This window comes from Physcomitrium patens, chromosome 21 (assembly GCF_059467195.1).
Source record: "Physcomitrium patens ecotype Gransden chromosome 21, ASM5946719v1, whole genome shotgun sequence".
In the NCBI taxonomy this organism is placed as follows: Eukaryota; Viridiplantae; Streptophyta; class Bryopsida; order Funariales; family Funariaceae; genus Physcomitrium; species Physcomitrium patens.
The window spans coordinates 11,710,297-11,723,713 of NC_143430.1; the positions used below are offsets into that span (position 1 = coordinate 11,710,297).

The window sequence follows — 13,417 nt, forward strand, 5'->3', positions numbered from 1 at the left end:
CTGCAACCTTCAAAATATAGCAATAAAAGTGGAGTATTCTATTCTTTTTTGATACAAAACAAGGACAATGAGTAAGTATTCTTGTCAAATTATCAAGGATATGAATCTTAGAGAACTAAAAGATTAATACACTCTTGTATCACTATTTCATTTCCAAATCCATATTCCTACTATAATTCTACTTCAATTCTATTTTGAGATCAATTATTAAAATCTCCATTCATATAAACTCTATTTTTTATCAAAAAATTAATCAGCAAACTTTAATTATACATATTCAAAACAAACAAACTTCTAGTCTCAAACTAGATAGAAGAAAGAGGGTTTAGTACAACAATCTCTTTCAACCTTCATGCTCATAGATAATGCTCTTCAAAGACACTTTTTAGAGAAATCTATTATAAATCACCTAATTTAAAAATTGAGCAAGTACAACTTGAATTTCAGTCTTATTGCACCATGTCTCATTTATATAAGATACATTCAATCTATTCAATTTCAAAGATGGGCACAAACTCTTCAACAACACCAAATAATAAAGTAGAGAAAAAACTTTTGATGAAAACAATACAAACTTTGCATCAATATCAAATGATTTCAAGTACAAAGATCTTTTTTTGACATAGAAGTGAATCATATATGTTGTTAAGGTCTTATAATTTTATAAACTTTTGCTTCACTTTTGATGAAAACAATGAGAAATGCAACCAATTAGATATGGTTTTTGTCTCCTCTAGTTTATTTAATCTCTTAGCTGTTTTATACAAGAGATATATAGATGGCTATCTATTCATCCATCAAGTCATTCATATAAACATCCATATGTATCTTCATCCATCCACACATCCAGATTTCTACGACAAATGTCCCAATCTGGGGCCATCGCCTCTTCTGATTCAGGGGCATGCTGACAGACACCGCCGATCAGAAAAGGCGGAGATCCGGCCATATCACCTTCCTTCGCACCGGATCAATACGATTCCACCACCATCTGCATTGCCAAGCAGCCACTACTGGCAAACAAGACATGACCAATTTCACCAACAATGCACTCTTTGTTTGTAAAACTGTGAGACCAGGCCTCAGCTAGCGTTTGCAAAGCACCGTCGGATCCATCACAAGGAGAACAAAGCTCGTTTCGTAAAACCAATTTTCCTACTTCCAATAGTCTCACTAGAAGTGCAATAGGACGACAGCATCTGGGAATTAGAGAATAGTGTACTGCCAGGAAGCGTCTAGATAGTTGCTTCGCAGACCATTAGAGGGGTCTAATATCATGGTCTGCTTCCGTTGGGACTTGACCCTAGGTCGATTTCATCTCTAGCTGGCTCTGGTCCATCTGGTTGCGGACGCACATGCCAAGACATTTCCATCCCACCAACTCAAACTCGTACTGAGAGCATGTTTTCCTTGGAAGTGTGCCTGCTCAAGGACTTGCGAACTTTCTGGGTACAGTATTAACGCTTCTGACCAAGAGAATTCGACCAGTGTTTGGGAAATTGTGATGGCGAGCAAAGACACGAGACATTACTGTAACTCGTCAATAATATCCATGTACTTTTGTGAGAAATAGGAGTAGTGATAATGAGTAAGGTTGTCACGTGTGATATCTAGCATTGCACTGGGTGCTATTAATATCATTCATTTCATTATACCGGTTTCAGCTTTCTACGAAGAGTTCGCGCCAGCAGGTATTTACACGGACACTCCAATGAGAAATGGCTACCAACACATAATTAACTTCCAACGACACACTTGGCACAGTCATGCATACTACTCCTCAATGTTGTAATTGGAAAGAGATGAAATCGAGTTTTATGCCGTGCTATTAGACACAGAGAAATGAAACATATTGCTCTTAGCATACATTCAAGGATTCAGGGTCACAGTTTATCTCTGTCAGATCTAAGAAGAATGTTCGGGTTGAAAATCCCAAGCTCCTCAAGTCTCTCAACTTCCCCACTTGGAAGAGAAGTTGATCAATTCACTTGTACACTAGGCTGTACATCTACGTGTAACGTAATAGCATGACCGCAATAGGAGGTTGATTGCCATGCAACTCTGACGCAATTACACCCTGCGAGTTCAACCCTATCAAAGATGGATCTGAGAAGGCTAAGAATACAATGTGGAGTCGAGGAGGTGCGACACGATCAGGTTAATAATTGATGAAGTGTTCCTCAAAGGGTCAAGTGTAACGACAACACAGTAGCTGCGAAGAATGGCAGGATCCTCCATGTTGACCTGAAATCCTTCCTACCAGCAGAGGAGCTGCACCCAATCCAAGAAAACATAAGACATACAATAGAAGATTACGAGAAGATCGATATTGAAAACCGAAATCAATGGTAATTTCAGATCCAAAGGGTGCGATTAGCGCAGGAATGAGTACCTTGCTACGTATATGCATGACCCATAACCTGTAGAGAGAACACATATGTTTCAATTAGCATCCCACAGAAAGAATCGAGGTCACTGCAGTTCTACAATGGTGACAATCTTTAATAGCCCGATGAGCTGTAGATAAGATAGGATTAAACTGGATCAATAAACTTTTCGTGTTGAGGTGCAAGACATGATGACTAAGCATAGCACTGAAGAGTGAGGTAAGCACAACGTGCCAAGATGGCACAAGCGATCCGTTGCCAGATTAAACATCACCTGATGCCATACTAGAAGTTGTGCACACCTGACGGAGACATTAGATATTAATGAAGCAGACATCTCAAGCAATTCTATTCAATGGCAGTGAAGAACAGCTGCGCATTGACCACTAAAAAAGGCGCTTGCTACTAATAGTCAGGTTACAATTAGACTATGTTAAGAGATGCGAGCACAAGGGTAGGAAGAAAACGTCGAACTCACTGGGATCTACATTAGTTAACTCTGCATCCCCACCGAAGATGCAAGCTCGTTGGTCGCTTTGAAAGAAATGGTAGTGAATATTGAAGACGTAGGAGGCGTGCGAAACAAGGGTGTTGGGAAGATAGCAAGCGCCTCCCGGTTGGATAGGGTCACATTTCGCTTTGCCTACTCCGCATGCCCAATCCAGGCCCTGTCCATGATACAGCCCACCTCGGAATGTTCACACAAGCAAAAATGAAGTAAACCGTACATTGTAAGCGTGAGGGAGAAACAGAAACTGTGCACCGTGAATGTAATCGTACCTGTTGCAAACTACTGTTGGATGACCCGGCCTTTGCTACACACCACACCTTTTCAGAACTCGAGCGTGGGGATGTGCCTGGGGTTTGAGAACCTCCACCTCCTGATCCTCCTCCACCACCTCCGGATCCTCCTCCACCACCTCCGGATCCTCCTCCACCACCTCCTGATCCTCCTCCACCACCTCCCGATCCCCCACCTCCTCCACGGGTCGAGAAGCCAGTAATGTAATCGAAGTCATACTTACTGCTTCCATTGGTGTAAAACAAGCCCCAATGTGTATTCGAGACAGGCGGAGAATAGCGAAGATTCTCATCGTAGAGCGAGGCAATGTATGCTGGAATTTCTGTGCCGGGTCGCAACGGCGTTCCGGAATTGTTCATAGACCTAATTACGAGATTTTGGTTGTAAATCTTTGCATTGTAGTAATTGGCTGCGGGCTCGTTCGTGGGGTCACCATCAGAAGGCCATCCTGTCTCAGTAACCACGATACCAAGAGTGCTGTGATTGAGCTTCGCCATGGCGGACACAACTGCATCCACTTGTGCATCGTATAAGCTGAAGTACTGCAAGGATGTTGTGCCGTCTACCACCGGTTTGTCGGTACTGAACAAAGCGTAATCCAATGAAATGCTGTTGACATTGTTTACATACAAGTAGTAGGGATACACATTTAGCATGAAAAATGAGCCAGTGGAATCCAGGAAGTCTAGCATGGGTTGCAAAACACCCTGGAGGCTGTCGAAGAAGATGCCAGCCGAGGGGGGATAAGATATCTCCAAGATCCCCAAGCCGTGCGGGGCCGATACCTTCACGGAGTTATACCCTTGCTTCATGAGGGCATCGTGAAGGTTGTGCATAGCAGGGACAAGCATGGCCGCGAGACTTGGATTGCTTATCAGGACCTCGTTGCCTACGGCAATGGCGTTGATATTTGTGTTCTGGATGTAGGGGCTGATATTCTTACTCACCCAAGCATCCGCGCCGGATGACCCTGAGGCTATGTCCGAAATCTCGTCGTTCGTGACGGCGATGATCACCCTGACTTGCGTGCTCGCAAAAGCTTTCAAGACATCTTTGTCATGGTCGTAAATTCTAACCCGTGTTATTGTGTTTTCCTGCATGAGTGCGGCTGCGGCGCTAGCGCTGGGAATGTTGTTGCCATTGCGCCCATAAACAGCTCCAATAGAATGAGCAACTGCACAACTCAGCAGAGCAAAGTTCACATTGATGGACAAAACAGTACACACGAGTTCCAAACGCGTAGCCCTCTGTTCACAAAGACTGACCTGTGGTTATAGACAGGGACGTAGACAGACATGACTCATGGCTCTAAGGCAGTCTGAATAAGCAATCAAAGTTGGCGCTCCAAATATGTGGTATTAGAAATTATCAATGCGCCACTGGATGTGACAACGGACGATACGAACAGGCGGAGAGGAAATGGGTAAGAAAGGACCAACCTGTCAGAGTAGAGTACACTAGACACAGCAGCACCACGGTGAGGTGATTCAGTTTCACACAAGGGCACTTGGCCCAAGGCATCTTAATACAAATATCCTTCAGCGGCAACCTCTCAGCGCAACGTACTGGACAGGCACATGTGAGACTAAGCCCACTGCGGTAATCGTGGACTCACTGAACTCCTTATCAAGTGCCCTTCGTGTCGTCAGTATGGTACTAGTTAGCTCTTCCCAGCGCGCTAGCTGTGCTCTATTAAACGGCAGAAGTTGGGGTCATCAACGGCGACCGTAAAAGTATTGAATCAATGCACGAATGCGGTGGAACTTCGTGAAAACAATACTCCGGCGACAACTCATCGAAGTTGAAAGCCTGTCAATAATTTCACAGCTGAAAAGACCTTGAAATCACAGCTTATGAGGGGCGGAAGATACTCCTAAATTTACAAAATAGTTTCAATAGGTAGAAACGTTAAGACAGCATCATAATCTGGTATATTGGAAACAAACAGACCTCCCAATGGGTGGCAGAAAAGCTAAGAACACAATGGCGACGGTACCACTCTTCTTCAAGAGTCAACACATATCACAACCACCTCACAATGGTCTTACTGATTCACAGTGCTTCGCAAAGGAGTCAGATGCAACGAGAGCAGTGAAGGGCGGGATGAATAACTCAACTATACTCCAACCAAGCTGTACCATCTTAAAATGCGAATCTAGCACGACGAGACGACAGAGACGAAGAACACCACTGGGGAAGAAATAAACACAACCAGTCCGCAACGGTCCGACTGGCACTTAATGTGGCCCCATTGGACCTGGAGCAAGCAATGGCAAAGCAGAAAAGCCAGTGTAAAAACAGCTTGCTGTTGCACAACGACAATGTTCAGAGGGCGACCGCGAAAGAAACTTGGACTCATGTTAGCGGTGAAGGGGGAGTGTTTCGGAAATAGGAGGAAAAGTACGTCGACGCTAGAAATATGGTCAGGGAAGGGAATCCGATGGTGCTGATTTTAAGAGAATATAACCCTCTTAGATAACGAAAATTTAAGCGGATAAATGAAAGAAAGAAGAAGACGAAGAAGAAGAGAAAAGAAAAGAAAAATGTGGTGTTCCTGACAATGCCATGTGTTTCAGATGTAGATATTATGGCAGAAATGAGGTTGAAACTTGGTATTAATCCCAGCAAGTTATGGCAACCTCTGTGTCAAGATTTGAATTTTACGCGTCTTGAGAGTCACGGTAGGCCACCTACAAAACTTCCCACCCCTCACGGCTCCCCAGTCCCGCCCTGGAAACCAAACCGAGAAAGAGGAGAATTCCTCAAAAATGCACGACGACACGATTCCGAGGCGACAATCCACACGCAAAAATAGCCAGAACAATGGTTCATGCCATCACAAATACTGATTGCATTCGCAACCCATTGGGTGCAAAGGAGTACTGAGTGTGCGCACGAGCAGTTGCATCTACGGCCCAACCCAGATCATGCCGACCAAACTCACAATAAAAGTAAAATTCCGAACTATTCAAGAAAGCACAATACCTACTTTTTGCATTGCGCTCGAATGCGACGGGTGTCTAAAAGAAGGCCTCGATTCAACACCGAAAAGCTTCGAAGATCTGTCGACTGACAGGATGGAGGTGATTGATAATAGCACGACGAAGCGTCGCTCGGTCTTCGTGGCCCTGAACAAGTGCAGATGATCACAAGGCAGGAATGGATTCCGGGGCCATGGTAGGTAAGATCGATGCTCCAACGGCTCCATGGCTCCATGAGATTGTGCATTCAAGGCAGCACTTTTTAGTTCTCTCTACTTTGGACACGCTCCACCGCCCCAGTGCCGACACAAACGTGGCCATGGGTCCCACAGTCTTTGGCTCTCCTGAGGTGCCAAGTCGACATTTACCATCCAGTAGTCGCCGACCGTGTGGCACCGACGATCGTTTGTTGTGTTGGACGCGTTTTAGTGGAATCTTATTCAACTTGGAATAATGTTTTTAAACCTATGAATGGGGAGGATTGTTATGTGGTTGTTCTATTAAAGCAAATATGGTATGCATGTTGTTCAATTTTTCTTTAAAAATTTTACATGAAAAATTTAATATTCAACTGCTTGTTAGTGTTTTTAATTATTAAATTTCAATTTCTTTATTATTGTTGAAAACATAGATTGTATGAGAAGTATTATAATGTAATACAATACATTTTTTATAAATATAAATATAAATATAAAGAGTACTCAAATTTAGTTTTAGATATTCTTAATCTCTTCAAACATATGTTTGAAATATTTTAATTTTAATTGACCATATCCAATCGTCATTTTACTAATATGTTTATAAATTTATATGCAAATAAAAATTTAACAGTTTAACACATGACATGTATATGTGTGTGAAAATATATATATATATATATATATGCACAATGTTAACAATAGTGTTTATGTGTGTGTGCATGGACCTCCTAATTCATATATCTTCACATCTGGTAGTTGTTGTTGAGCACCCTCTACCATTGAGATAAAAGTAGATATTAAGTAGCCCAGCCTACGTGGTGTTACATGCCAGGTACTTCTGAATGGAACTGGGTCCACTTGCCACTTCCAAGCTGGTGGGGTTGTGTCCACGTGTGCCATGACCTTCTAAACGAATTACTTGTTCATTGCCACCGTGGCATTCACCCCTTGACAATGTTTTAAGCTTGCACTCCTTCACCAAAGTGTCCTTCAGAAGATTCTCACATCGTGGTATAATATGATTTTCAACCATCATACATGTGTATGAAAAAATACATATATACATACATACATACACACATATATATATATATATATATATGTATATAAGGTCAAACATAACTAAAACAGGAAAACTAAATTTTCTCATGTTCTTGAATAATTTTGAACAGCACATGTTTATATCATCCAACAATCAAATAGAATATATATATATATATATATATATATAGATAAGGATTATTAGAGAAACAAATTAAAGATGAACAGAATATTTGATAAGGTACAAGGTACTCAATGAAATGTAAACAAAATTACATATATATATATATATATATATATATGCTATGAGTAGCATAAGGCACCTGGTATAAAACCGTAATATATTAACAGAAAGACATCATTTGATTATGTATTTGAAACTAATAAAATAACAAAGTATAAAATATTACTATGCATATTTAAAAACATTGTTTGTTAATAACATTTTTTTTAAATAATTCTGTAAATAAGTAACATTATGTATTAGAAAAAATTACAAAAATTGGTACATTGTATGTGTTAAAAATTTAAAGTATTTTATATTTTTAAAATACAAATTTATTTTATTATTTAAGTCATACGTTTTTTAATCAAGTTAATATTATCAAAACATTTTAAAGATGCCATTCTAAAATTAGTTTTTGCATCAAATATATTTCATTTATTGAAAAATGGTGTTTGTTTGTATGTTTTTTCATCCATCCAAAGGACCATGCATGTATTTATGCAGTAATCCAATCATTTATTCAACTAATATATATATATATATATATATATATATGTTTCCAACCAAAATCATTCTATGCCTTTGATTCACTGTTGTTTTTGTTTCATGCACTTGGAGAGGTTAAGATAGAGGGTAACATTTGCAACATATGATAAGAAGGAGTGTGCCTATGAGTATTTATCTATCTAAATGTCCATACATCCATCTACACTTCCATCCAAATTATATTGCTATTTGTTATAGTCTGATGACCAACTGTAATATTTTATTTTTGAAGCAAAGGAACGAATTCTAATACTAGTGTATATATAGTAAAAATATATCTATAATTTAATTACCTATCTAAATTCAATTTATTTAAAAATTAAAATAATAATGAATTTATATATATTTTTATTATTTTTTCTTATCTTAAATTGATATTAAAGTTATAATATTATTATATTTAAAATTCAGATGAATCTTTAATTTTACTATCTATATAAGTATAGTATCTTAAAATATTTACTTAAACCAAACTTAGATAAAAAAAAAAGATTTTATGAAGTATCTAATTATACATATTTAATACTATTTTCAGATTTAATTAAAAGTTGTATCTAAATTTAGCTTTAAAAATAATCAAACGTTTAGTATTACTTACAAATTACTACATATTATTGCACCATTGTATAAAAATATTATAATGTAATTGCTTGTAAATTTTAAAGCTCTAAATTTAATAATATAATTATTTTTTCGCCTTTAAAAAATAATTAGAGCCACAAATAATTAATAATCTATGTTAACATATATTATTTTTGTCATGCAATAGATTGGAATCAAAACCTAAAATATCAATTTACAAACATATATAATAAAAAAGTAAATTAAATAAATTAAATTACATCAAAATATAGATAAAGTATATATAAAGTGATATATGTATGTACATATATATATATATATATATATATATATAGATATGTCACACATCATGCAATAAATATTAATGTTTTTGACGAAGTTATAAAATATTTTAAATTTAGATGGATTCATTTGTTTTTTCATTTTTTGAAATTATTAGAAATTAAACTATCTATCAAATAGTATAAATTTAGTTACTGTTGATAGTTAATGCCAAGTAGATTTGGTCATATATGGTAAGACTGTTGTTTATAAAATTGTCTAATATATGATTCACTTTTGCTTGAATTAGAATTAAAAAGGTACAAAGTCTTAATTTACACCTTAATTAATCAAAATATTATTTCTTTCTTTAGTAAATTCAAAATAAAGTTATTGATATTTTCCAGCTTAAGATTAGAAATTTTTAATAATATATAGGTATGAACATATTTTGGAAGTTTACAATAGTTTATTTTTGATATTATTGATTTTCAATTCTACAAGATTCTTTGAAGATATTAGAAATTATATTTTTTATTTATTTGAAAAATTAAAATTTCTTAAATTTTTATAGGAAAATTAATAATAAAAAATCTCTATAAAAATACTTCTATAAGAACTACAAGATAAAACCTGTCAAACATAGTTTTATGAAGTAGTCACCATTACTATTGTAGATTGATATCTATCTTTTATCAAAAATAAATAGAAAATTAAATGGTTGAAGAAAAACTTACAATACTAGTACAGTTTTACCTAAGTTTTACAGAATAAAAATTACACATTAGAAAAAAATATAAACATAAATGAAAATATTGTACTGCTTAAATAAACAAATCATATTTTAGAAGTCTTTTTAATGGAATTCTTATTCTCTGTTGAATAATCCCATCTACTGTTTATTTAAGAAATTATTATTTTTATTTTATTTTTTATTCTATAAACACTTATCAGATTTTCATCCTTAATTTGTAGAAACGAGTTTAAAGCTTCATAATCTCATTTTTTTTCTATCTACCAAACATAGTTTAAATAAACAGATATTAAAAAAACTTGTTATTATTTGAATACACCATAGTACGTGTTACGAGCATATTTAATCAGATTTTTTAAAAATATTTGATTAAATACATTATTATGCCAATTGGACCAAGCAATGCTTTATTTAACTTACAATCATAAATTCAATCAGATTTTAAAGACAAATGGAGCTCTTTTATAAAATATATCTTTAATAAATTTTTTTCTATGTGGAAGAATTATTTACAAGTAGTACTTGAAAATAGAGAGACAACTAAACATTGATCAATACATACACATGTATTTATGTGCATATACAAATATATATATATATATATATATATATATATATATATATAAATATATGTATATGCACATAAATATATATATACATATATGTATATGCACATAAATATATATATACATATATATATACATATTCTAGTATAATTTTGATACATATTATATTTAAATTATTTATTTATTTATTTAAAATAATTATTTATAATATTTATATCTAAAACTAATATGGATTTATATGTTTCTATTGATATAAAATAGTTTAATTTTTACATTTTTAAATTTAAAAATAGATTTAAAAATAAAATTATAATATAGATTGAATATATGAATATAATTTTTTTTATTCAAATAAATGTTTTTTATTCAAATAAATATTTTTTATTCAAATATCCAATGGTTTTTGTAATAAAAAATAACTAAAATTTAAAATAAATTAGATTAAAAATAAATTGTTACAAACATCAACTATCTACCAAAAAAAACTAATACAATTAAGACCATAGATGTTTATTACTTTTAAAGTATCTTCTAAAATTATTTGATTTATCTAATTCATAACATGCATTTGAAATTTGTAAGGAGCTTTTGCATCTAATACAAAACTTTGTAGGAGAATGCATTTATAAAAAATAAAAATCTAAAGATAATACGAAAAAAGATCAATAATATCCAAATATTTATAAATATATAAATATTAATTTAATTTAATATTTAAATATTAAATTGATTATTCAAGAGTCATAAGATGATTTCTAAAACCACACAAATAAATTCCATCTCTTTCTAAGATGCTGATATAAATTTCAAAGAAGTATTAAAATTAAAAAATAATAATCAATTGATTGTAAAACTTGATTCAACTACAAACTCAATTGGAGCACAAAGTCATGACAAAAAGATACTATTGATTTTTATCTATAAATGATTAAAAAAATTATAATTAATGTTATAAATATAATAGAAAAAAATAACATAAAGACATATTGATACTACAAAAAATACTAAATTTTTTATTACAAAATCAATAAATATAAGGTATATATTGCTATAGAATAGAAGTATAATAATGTGAAATATATATGAACTCGGTATCTATTCATCAAGGGTTCTAGAAAATTAATGGCTTAAAATGAGCCTTAGTTTTTAATTCTTTTAGCACAAATGTGTGATCAATTCTAAAAAAAATTAAGTTGATCTTGTTATTTTTAATATTTTTATAAATAAATTAATATTAAAATTTAACATTCTTAATATAAGTACAAAATATAGAATTTATTTAAAAAAATAAAAAATATTATTAAAAATAGTCATAGGACTATCTTATAAAAATCTAATACCTTTGAATAATTTATAAAGCCAAATTATTTCTTTTATCGCATGAAAAGCTACCATGTATAATGCTTTGGTCATAGAGAAGATAATTTTTAATTGCTTCTTATTGTTCCAACTAATAACACCACCAACCAAAAAAAATGCATTGGCAAGTCGTAGAACATTGAGTGTTAATATTTCCTAGATAATTTACATTGTAATAATCAATCACTTGGAAACTTAAAGAACTCCTACCATATTATAGCAAATGATCTAACATGCCTTTAAATATCAAAAAACTTCCTCAATGATAATTCAATGTAGTAAACTAAGATTTGTTATGTATTATCTAACAACTCCTATTTGTCAGGGACATGAACCTCAAAGAACTAAAATATCAATACATTCTTGTGTCATTCAAAAAGACTAAAAAATCACTCAAAGATGATATAATATTAAACTAGAATGGCTATTGCCAAAGATAAGAAGACTAAAAAAACTTGAAATAAGACTAAAGAATGAGAAGGCATTTATAAGAGTGAAGAAGGCTTTACTCTTACTTCTATGTACACTCTTAACTAGGAGCTATTTGGCAATGTCCTATAAGACTTCTAAACTGTGTTGACTTTGCAAGAAACATATCTAAACTTGCAATGAAAGTTTTCTATATATATGCCACATAGTTAGCTTTTTCTATAAGTTAACACATGATTAATTTGACAATGAAATTTTTAATCTATTAATCAACTACAAATACATGTAAAATCAAAGCAATGTCAATGAAGCTTTTAAGAAGCTTTTTCAAAAAATATTACAAAATAATTTTTATTTTTTTCTATTTCTATTTAATTTTATAGATAAATATTAGAATAAATATATATGTTCATGATATTATTTCCTTTTTTAGGAATGAGTTCCATAAAGATCAATTATCATATATTGAAGAAATCCAAGATGTAATAAAATATAATTGCCACATACTTTGATCTTTGTTTTCTTCAAAGATGGTTGATAGGTCTTCTCAACCATTAATATTGTCTTATGCTAGGGCGAAAATACTACCATGTTATTTGATCATTGCAAATGCTTTCAACTCATTTCAAATAAAATATTTAGAATACCATCAAGATTAATTTCTACCTCTAATAAAATTATCAAATATCAAGATTTTCTTCTAAGATCATGATATTAATCATGTTCAAACTTGCCATTTATTCGAAGAAAGACATGTCATTCTTGAGGATCTTTATTTCAATTACATCATCTTAAAGATTGTGACGATTGCAATGTTTCATTTGACAAGTTAGCAAGTAATAGTTCTTGAGTTGAATCTATTGGTTGTTAGATCTCCATGTCTTAAGCATCACAAATATACAAAAATTATAAACAAGAGTAGAAGGTAGAATTCTATCTTCTCTAGATCTTGTTTCTTTTATAGCAAAGATTTGTTATTCTTCATCTTTGTTTTGGTGGATGTTATCAATAAAAAGTCTCAACTTTATTTTTTGTATTTGTAAGATTCTTTGCTAGCTTCCATGTACATGCATTGATATTATATCCATGCCAATGAATAAGATATTTTAATTTATTTTAGCGCCACCTTGAATCTAAGACTTTTTCTACCTCAACCTCTTGATTATTATTCATTCTAATTAGATGAGGTGGTATTTGTCTTTTTCTCGAGATATTCAGTGTCTTATATGGTTCAAAAAGAGACACATAGAATATGGAATAGATCTTCATAAATTCCAATAGAT

General features: G+C 33.2%; 1 protein-coding gene across 1 annotated transcript; it reads right to left on the reverse strand.

Moving 5' to 3' along the window:
- Positions 1–1,843: 1,843 nt before the first annotated feature.
- Positions 1,844–5,500, reverse strand: LOC112273955 (putative glucan endo-1,3-beta-glucosidase BG1). The gene is made up of 5 exons (XM_024503054.3): positions 4,629–5,500; positions 3,168–4,363; positions 2,866–3,055; positions 2,393–2,420; positions 1,844–2,271 (listed from the first exon to the last, which is right to left on the reverse strand). Exons 1-5 carry the CDS (start codon positions 4,708–4,710, stop codon positions 2,181–2,183), a joined length of 1,587 nt encoding a protein of 528 aa, XP_024358822.1. The 5' UTR covers positions 4,711–5,500; the 3' UTR covers positions 1,844–2,180.
- Positions 5,501–13,417: the final 7,917 nt, after the last annotated feature.

Coding starts and splice junctions, on each gene's coding strand:
- LOC112273955 (XM_024503054.3), bottom strand. CDS start 4,710: ATGCCTTGGGCCAAGTGCCCTTGTGTGAAACTGAATCACCTCACCGTG. Junction 3,056..3,167: donor CCAACAGTAGTTTGCAACAG/GTACGATTACAT, acceptor TATCATGGACAG/GGCCTGGATTGGGCATGCGG. Junction 2,272..2,392: donor TCATGCATATACGTAGCAAG/GTACTCATTCCT, acceptor GATTGGGTGCAG/CTCCTCTGCTGGTAGGAAGG.